This window comes from Schistocerca nitens, chromosome 5 (assembly GCF_023898315.1).
Source record: "Schistocerca nitens isolate TAMUIC-IGC-003100 chromosome 5, iqSchNite1.1, whole genome shotgun sequence".
NCBI lineage: Eukaryota > Metazoa > Arthropoda > Insecta > Orthoptera > Acrididae > Schistocerca > Schistocerca nitens.
This window is the reverse complement of record NC_064618.1, coordinates 299178862-299188405: the sequence shown is the minus strand read 5'-3', so window position 1 is coordinate 299188405 and position 9544 is coordinate 299178862. Positions and strand designations below refer to the sequence as shown.

General features: G+C 42.9%; 1 protein-coding gene across 1 annotated transcript in view; it reads right to left on the bottom strand.

Moving 5' to 3' along the window:
* Positions 1–397: 397 nt before the first annotated feature.
* LOC126259874 (probable enoyl-CoA hydratase echA8) overlaps positions 398–9544 on the bottom strand; it is an 85692-nt gene continuing 76545 nt past the window's right edge. The window contains exon 6 of the mRNA XM_049956935.1: positions 398–580. Coding sequence (XP_049812892.1) covers positions 491–580 — 90 coding nt within the window. The 3' untranslated portion in view covers positions 398–490. The remainder of the gene's footprint in view (positions 581–9544) is intronic.

Sequence of the window (9544 nt, the reverse complement as noted above, 5' to 3'; positions counted from 1 at the left end):
TAATTTGTATTCATGCTTTAAAGACTCATTGGTTGCATGACAACTATCAATGTTCATTGTAAACAAGCCTTAATTATTACAAATTTATGTAACTGTTACAAAGGTAGATAACTTTGATGAGTATTAATGTGGTCATAAATACTAAGCTACCAGCAGGAGACAAACAGCTCTCATTTCATATGACTAAAGAAGAAACAGCTTCTTGCAATATAAGCAGCTGATGTGTTGGTTTTTTTGTGTTAAATTTAACCTGTGTAAGCACACTGTAGTGACACTTTCTAACAACTGTTTTTCTTTTGTTAATGTATACCTTGAGTCACCCAACATCTCTGAAGATTCTTCTTGATGATGGGACCTACACACAGTGAACGGTCAGAAAGTCTTCAGTACATTACTATTTTTGATAAAATAAAATTTATTTCATGAAACATTACCAAGTGTCATTGTAGAGTCAAGTATTATACATATGATATTTAAAGTAAAACTAGTGTCATTGTGGTGAAAAATCTTCTGTCAAGTTTTGAGTTGTCCCATGCTTTCCAGTGCCAGAGAGGAACCTTCTTGCTCCTTTAACAGCCTCCTGAAACATTTAACATCAGTTCAAACTGACACAAACTCACTACATACACATCACCACCACCTCCATCTCTACCTTTATGTCTTCTCTGCTAGTAATGCCAGCCCAATAAATATAAAATTCCCATTGCAATAATATTTCACACACTGAGTCCAGGTTCTTTTCACTATCCTTCATACAATGCATTTTTTTAAGAGGCCATGAGTTATTGAAGCACACAATTCACTAGCATTGGTACAAAAATTTCAACTGTGATTTAAACACTGGTTGTCAGTATTATGGCCTCGATGTTCTGTTGGGGTGCTTAGTCATAGTAACCATTTACTTATTTATGAATACCCTAGTGATTCTGTGCCAATGGCCTCGCCACAGTGGTAACACCGGCTCCCATCATATCACCAAAGTTAAGCAATGTCGGGCTGGGCTAGCATTTGGATGGGTGACCATCCGGTCTGCTGAGTGCTATTGACAAGTGTGGTGCACTCTGCCCTTGTGCGGCAAACTTAGGAGCCGCTTGACTGAGAGGTAGCGGCCCTGCTCTCATAAACTGACATATGGCTGGTAGAATGGTGTGCTGACCGCATGCCCCTCTGTATTTGCCTCCAGTGATGCCCGTGGGCAGAGGATGACACGGCGGCCAGTCGGTACTGTTGGGCCTGCCAAGGTCTGTTCAGACGGAGTTTAGTTTAGTGATTCTGTGGTGCTGTTAGAGCCCAAAAACAAAGAAGTTACTGAAGGCACAACATTGTATTCATAGAGCACATGCAGCACCTTTACACAAATTCATAACTTGTTCTCTAGATTTTACTTCTTATAATTTTTGTATTTTGGACACTTGTGTATAATGAACAGTTATCTGATTTTAGAAAAGTAAAAGCTAACAAACTGCAGAAAGAAATAAAATATATTATGATTTTGATAGGAGAAACAGTGAAGTCACAAACCAGTTAAGGAATGATTTCAGGGTATTTCTACAGATGTGCATTTTAATTATTTTGATTTGTCATCTTCATTAAAGGATCAAAAATTATTTTACACAACACCACATTTCCCTTTTCACACAAGTTAATTGTGTTCACCAAGGAAACACTACACATCATGAGCAGGTGAAGCTTTTCAACAATAAATTCTGTAAGGCAGCATATGTAGTGTGTAATGGTGGATGTTTAAAACTTTCCATGGCAATGTAGAGGATGATGAGATGAGCAGTTTGATATTTGACACTTGTAGTCTACATGGCTTAAATTATTCCACAAAGGTTTACTAGCGATAAGCAACACAGACTCTCATACTAGGAGTGCCCCATAACAAGTTTTAATCATTCAGCTTGTCTACTGGACATGGTTTGTTAACAGACCTAACTTGACCAGGAACAGTCAGTCATTGTAATTACTCTTGTTTTACACACATTCAATTGAGCTTTTTCAAACCCAATGACTACTGAAAGTAGCTTTTGCAGGAAAGAAGCTCATCTCTCAGCAAAGAAATGCTGTTCGTTTGGGAAAATGTGGGCCATAAGTCCCTCTGCATCCCTGTTAAATTCTATTCTTCTCTGCATGACTCATGCCCTTCGCACTGGGGCATGCTGTCAAAAATGAGCTAGATAGATTGACAGCCTTGGACATCATTGAATCCATGTCTGTATGTCAGTGGGCAACATTTCTGGTTGTTGTCAAAACCTGTCAGGAAAACTGTGCTTTTATGGAGACTTTAATGTTATGTTCAATTCCCAGTCAGAGGTTGATATGTATCCCATTCCAAAACTAGATGAGCTTTTCTTTGCACTTGCGAGAAGCTAGCAGTTTCTGCAGGCCAATCTCTCCAAAGCTTACTCTTAACTACCCCTGGATGAGGAATCACAGAAGATTGTAGTCAACATGCTGCATGGATTATACAGGGTGTACATAAAGTCCGGGAACATTTTCAATTATTTATTGCACAAGAACCAAACATTGTACAGATATCATACATATGTCATTTTGAAGAGAAGCCCTGAAAGTTTTTTTTTTCATGTATACTGCCACAGCATAGTTTGGTAATTTGCTGATAGTCAACTCTGGTCGCAAACATGGTGAGTGCAGGTGCCGTGCTACAGAAGGGGACAGCTGTTTCATGAAATGGCCTCCCCGATCACCAGATCTCACTCCATGTGACTTTTTTCTGTGGGCACACATTAAGGATCTGGTGTATGTACCGCCTCTACCACGTGATGTAGCAGAGCTCCAGGAGAGAATACAGGAAGCAACTGCCACAGTCGACGATGCCATGCTGGGATGGGTATGGCAAGAATTCAATTACCATATTGACGTTTGCCGGGTCACTCATGGTTCGCATATCGAATGTTTATCAAAAAAACTTTCAGGGTTTCTCTTCAAAATAAAATATGCATGACATCTGTACAATGTTTAGGTCTTGTGCAATAAATAATTGAAAGTGTTCCCAGAATTCATATACACCCTGTATTGTTTCAAATGATTAGTTTTTGGGGTGCACCAGCAATATTTCAAAGGTTCATGTCAACTTTTGTGGGCCCCTTCCTGGATACCACCTGGCTGATTTTCCTCGATGCATACTCCAACTTTCATTATGTGGTCAATTGTCAGTCAAGGAGTGCAAAGGCTACAGCTGCAGCACTCAACAGAATGTTTGATATTGAAGGACTTCCTCTCATGTTGGTGTCTGACAGTGGACCACAATTTTGCTCCCCGGTTTCCAGTGAGTTCTGCCACAGAAATGGAATTCAACACCTGCTGTCTCCACCTTTCCACCTCTACATCTACATCTACATTTATACTCCGCAAGCCACCCAACGGTGTGTGACTGAGGGCACTTTACGTGCCACTGTCATTACCTCCCTTTTCTGTTCCAGTCGGGAAGCAATATATTCGATACCTCATCCAGAAACGCATCCCCTCAAAATCTGGTGAGCAAGCTACACTGCGATGCAGAGCGCCTCTCTTGCAGAGTCTGCCACTTGAGTTTGCTAAACATCTCCGTAATGCTATCACGGTTACCAAATAACCCTGTGACGAAACGCGCCACTCTTCTTTGGATCTTCTCTATCTCCTCCGTCAACCTGACCCGGTACGGATGCCACACTGATGAGCAATACTCAAGTATAGGTTGAACGAGTCTTTTTGTAAGCCACCTCCTTTGTTGATGGACTACATTTTCTAAGGACTCTCCCAATGAATCTCAACCTGGTACCCGCCTTACCAACAATTTTATATGATCATTCCACTTCAAATCGTTCCGCATGCATACTCCCAGATATTTTACAGAAGTAACTGCTACCAGTGTTTATTCCGCTATCATATAATCATACAATAAAGGATCCTTCTTTCTATGTATTCGCAATACATTACATTTGTCTATGTTGAGGGTCCGTTGCCACTCCCTGCACCAAGTGCCTATCCGCTGCAGATCTTCCTGCATTTCGCTACAATTTTCTAATGCTGCAACTTCTCTGTATACTACAGCATCATCCACGAAAAGCCGCATGGAACTTCTGACACTATCTACTAGGTCATTTATATATATTGTGAAAAGCAATGGTCCCATAACACTCCCCTGTGGCATGCCAGATGTTACTTTAACGTCTGTAGACGTCTCTCCATTGATAACAACATGCTGTGTTCTGTTTGCTAAAAACTCTTCAATCCAGCCACACAGCTGGTCTGATATTCCGTAGGCTCTTACTTTGTTTATCAGGCGACAGTGCGGAACTGTATCGAACGCCTTCCGGAAGTCAAGGGAAATAGCATCTACCTGTGAGCCTGTATCTAATATTTTCTGGGTCTCATGAACAAATAAAGCGAGTTGGGTCTCACACGATTGCTGTTTCCGGAATCCATGTTGATTCCTACAGAGTAGATTCTGGGTTTCCAGAAATGACATGATACGTGAGCAAAAAACATGTTCTAAAATTCTAAAACAGATCGACATCAGAGATATAGGTATATAGTTTTGCACATCTGCTCAACGACCCTTCTTGAAGACTGGGACTACCTGTGCTCTTTTCCAATCATTTGGAACCTTGCGTTCCTCTAGAGACTTGCGGTACACGGCTGTTAGAAGGGGGGCAAGTTCTTTTGCGTACTCTGTGTAGAATCGAATTGGTATCCTGTCAGGTCCGGTGGACTTTCCTCTGTTGAGTGATTCCAGTTGCTTTTCTATTCCTTGGACACTTATTTTGATGTCACCCATTTTTTCGTTTGTGCGAGGATTTAGAGAAGTAACTGCAGTGCGGTCTTCCTCTGTGAAACAGCTTTGGAAAAAGGTGTTTAGTATTTCAGCTTTATGCGTATCATCCTCTGTTTCAATGCCATCATCATCTTGTAGTGTCTGGATATGCTGTTTCGAGCCACTTACTGATTTAACGTAAGACCAGAACTTCCTAGGATTTTCTGTCAAGTCGGTACATAGAATTTTACTTTCGAATTCACTGAACACTTCACCCATAGCCCTCCTTACGCTAACTTTGACATCGTTTAGCTTCTGTTTGTCTGAGAGGTTTTGGCTGCGTTTAAACTTGCAGTGAAGCTCTCTTTGCTTTCACAGTAGTTTCCTAACTTTGTTGTGGAACCACGGTGGGTTTTTTCTGTCCCTCACAGTTTCACTCGGCACGTACCTGTCTAAAATGTATTTTATGATTGCCTTGAACTTTTTCCATAAACACTCAACTTTGTCAGTGTCGGAACAGAAATTTTCGTTTTGATCTGTTGGGTAGTCTGAAATCTGCCTTCTATTACTCTTGCTAAACAGATAAACCTTCCTCTCTTTTTTATATTCATATTAACTTCCATATTCAGGGATGCTGCAACGGCCTTATGATCACTGATTCCCTGTTCTGCGCTTACAGAGTCGAAAAGTTCAGGTCTGTTTGTTATCAGTAGGTCCAAGATGTTATCTCCACGAGTCGGTTCTCTGTTTAATTGCTCGAGGTAATTTTCGGATAGTGCACTCAGTATAATGTTACTCGATACTCTGTCCCTACCACCGGTCCTAAACATCTGAGTGTCCCAGTCTATATCTGGTAAATTGAAATCTCCATCTAAGACTACAACATGCTGAGAAAATTTATGTGAAATGTATTCCAAATTTTCTCTCAGTTGTTCTGCCACTAATGCTGCTGAGTCGGGAGGTCGGTAAAAGGAGCCAATTATTAACCTAGCTCGGTTGTTGAGTGTAACCTCCACCCATAATAATTCACAAGAACTATCCACTTCTACTTCACTACAGGATAAACTACTACTAACAGCGACAAACACACCACCACCGGTTTTATGCAATCTATCCTTTCTAAACACTGTCTGTGCCTTTGTGAAAATTTCGGCAGAATTTATCTCTGGCTTCAGCCAGCTTTCTGTACCTATAATGATTTCAGCTTCGGTGCTTTCTATCAGCGCTTGAAGTTCCGGTACTTTACCAATGCAGCTTTGACAGTTTACAATTACAGTACCGATTGCTGCTTGGTCCCCGCATGTCCTGACTTTGCCCCACCTCCAATCAAATGGTGACACCAAAAGACTCACTTTTAAAATGCAGATGAAGTAATATGTGGCTGATGCTTCTATGGATGAGGTGCTAACATTTTTTGTATTGCTGCAGCTCAACACCAATAGGGAAGAAGAGTAGAGTGAAAATCCTCCATGACCATCAGCCCCACACACTCCTCCGTCTCAAGCTGCCAACACCTGTGGGGCCATCTGCAGCACTGTCTCCATGCTTCTGGACAGGCACCCTTGTGTGGCTGCAAAGCTTTGGACGCCAGGTCACATGGATTCTGGCAGGTGTGCAACAGAAGCAGTGAGGACACTGCATGTTCACTCTGGCCATGTGGGACCAGACCTGTTGGAACGTGTCCTAACCTGTCTGGCACGTCTGAACCTGCGCGTGGCCTTGAAACGGTTGCGTAATCGCAAAAACGCGTACTCGGCCCACTAGTAATACTAGGTGGGCTCGAGTCGCTTTCTAATGGGGCCCCCAGTGGGAGATCACTCGCAGAGGATGGTCCCGCAGCTCCGAGTATGTGCGCTGGCAAGCGCGACAGCGGCACCTCCCATCCGTCGTCAAATGCATGTTGTGAAGCGTCGTCACCAGCCCAATGCTCCGGCGAAGAAGAAGCTGCGTAATGTTGGCCACCTTGGGTTTGTTGTAGACTACGGGCAGCATTTTCATACTCTCTTCTTGTGTATCCCAGAGCGGGACGCATGTTGTACGCCATGTCACAAATTTGAATCGGTTCCTTCTACTGTATTTTCTCCATGGAACCCCAGATGATCGTTCCGGCCTCAGACTAAATGGACGTAACTTATTACTACATGCTATACGTATCCTTTCCAATGCCCCTTGATCTTCAAAAATTTTTTTGTTAGCTCTATCATCAAGTGTTAGTCGTTCAACTCTTACATTAACTCTATACACATATGTTACAATTTTATTAATAATAACAGAGTCATATTTATTAGCAAAAAACTTAAATTCATCCCCGATGTCATAGTGTTTTAGTGTTGTAAAGTTATGTGCATTTTCATCGTTCACATTTGCCACTTGAAGTAAAAATCTGAAACGCGATGATTTTTCTGTTATATAGTTATTGAGAAGCCACATCAGCCACTGTAATTTACGACAAGTTAGATAAGTAATTAAAGATAATTGAGGGTCACTGTAGACCATTTTGATAGTTTTCTCTCTTGTGAAACTTAATTTAAACCTAGATTATAGATGTGATATGGCATAGGTCATCCTTCGATCCATTGTAGAACTTGGAAACCCACTCTGGGACTATTCGTTCACATTTTTGTTGAACGCAGTTGGTTTTTACCATCCTGTATTAAACACATAAGGACCTATCCAGATGACCTACGATTGGCATTCCTTGTACCCACGAGTCAACAGAGAATCGACGAACTTGCTATTACATTTTATGGCAACAAGATAAACTATTCAGCTGCAGTGCCATCAAAATCAGCTCCATATGTGTGGAGGACCCAGCTGCTGCCACGTCTGGCAGACATACATTATGGTGATGCTGCCTTTCATTTCTCTTCCACTGGGCCTTCTGCTATCTCCCCTCCTGATTCGAAGCTGTACCTGCCCTCTGGTTCACAGCCCTGTTCGCCAATCCTGTCCTTGCCCTCATCTCCCTCTGTTTATAGGTTTCTTGGTCTAGTACTGGATGTCAGGAGAAGATCAGGCTGTGGTATCGGCCCAGGCCTCACCACTGGAGCTCCCTTCCATGCCAGAACCTGATGTGGACTTGAGTCAGTGGCCTCTGCTACCAATGTCGGAGCCACCATGACTAAGACCGCATTGTCAGGTGGGGACTTTCCAGATGTGTGCTTCTGTCCGTACTGAGCAGGAGCTGGCAAAACTAGAGGGGCTATCTGATGTTTCCGACAACATCGGACTGGTTTGGAGCACTGCCCAACATCATTGGGTGGGGGTTGACTTACCAAGACACATGACTGGCACATACGATATGACTGTCACACTGTGTCCACTATTGCAAAGCATGGCTGCCAGGGGGAGACACTGCTGCCAAGTGACCGCACATGGTGGGCTGTGCAGGCACCTTCCAGCATCACCTACGACATGCCATCTACGAGGGCGGTTCAGAAAGTAACCTCCGAGTGGTCACAGTGCGGGTTGTGGGGGGTGTAGCGACGCCATCTGTGCGTTCACGCACTCAACAGGTCAGTCGGCATCAAGCCGTGGTCGAGTGAACGTCGTACCTGCGCTAGTTTAGTTTTTGTGGCAGTTTGAAATGTGTGCTGCAATAGAAAACCCCGCCAAATGTGAAGTGCGTGCTGTCATAAGGTTTTTTACAGCCAAAGGATATTCTGCAGCAGCTATTCATCGTGAGCTTTGTGCCGTGTACGGACCAAGAGTTATGAGTGAAGGAGTTGTCCGTGAATGGGTACGTTTATTTAAAAGTGGACGAGAAAACGTTCATGATGAAGAGAGGAGTGGTAGACCATCATTGGTGACTGATGAACTCGTTCAGACAGTTGATGCAAAAGTTCGTGAAAAATCGACGTTTCTCAATGTCGGAGTTGTCTACTGGTTTTCCACAGATTTCTAAGACTCTCTTGTAAGAGATAGTAACAGCAAGATTGGGTTACCTTAAGTTCTGTGCACGATGGGTGCCCAAAATTCTTACCGACCACCACAAAACTCAAAGAATGGCCTCTGCATTAGACTTTCTGTCACGTTATGAGGACGAAGGAGAACCATTGTTAAACAGAATCGTGACCGGTGACGAAACCTGGATTAAGTACGTGAACCCTGAGACAAAAGAACAATCAAAGATGTGGGCACATTCAAATTCGCCTACCAAACCAAGAAAAGCCTCGCAAGATTTTTCTGCCAGAAAACTGATGGCAACGGTGTTTTGGGATGCCAAAGGGGTGTTGTTGGTTGAATTCATGGAACGTGGTACGACCATTAATCAAGACGTGTACTGTGAAACAATAAAAAAGTTACGACGGGCTATACAGAACAAACGCCGTGGTATGCTGACTTCCGGTATCGTTTTTTTGCACGATAACGCCCGTCCTCACTCTGCTCGCAGAACAACGGCCCTTCTTGAGTCCTTCAAGTGGGACGTTATCAACCATCCACCTTACAGCCCAGACCTGGTGCCAAGTGATTATCACCTCTTCATGCATTTGAAGAAATGGCTCGGGTCACAGCGGTTTGATGACGACGAAGAGCTCAAAGATGCGGTCACAGGCTGGCTCCAGGCACAAGCGGGTGATTTTTATGCAGAAGGAATTTCAAAGCTTGTGAAGAGATACGATAAGTGCCTCAATCGCTATGGAGACTATGTAGAAAAATAGTGCAAAGATGTAGTTGTAAGATGTATATATTAAAATATTTTTATTTAACTTGGTGTATTTTTTTAAATCAACTGGAGGTTACTTTCTGAACAGCCCTCGTATATATGCCATCACCGCCTGGTGA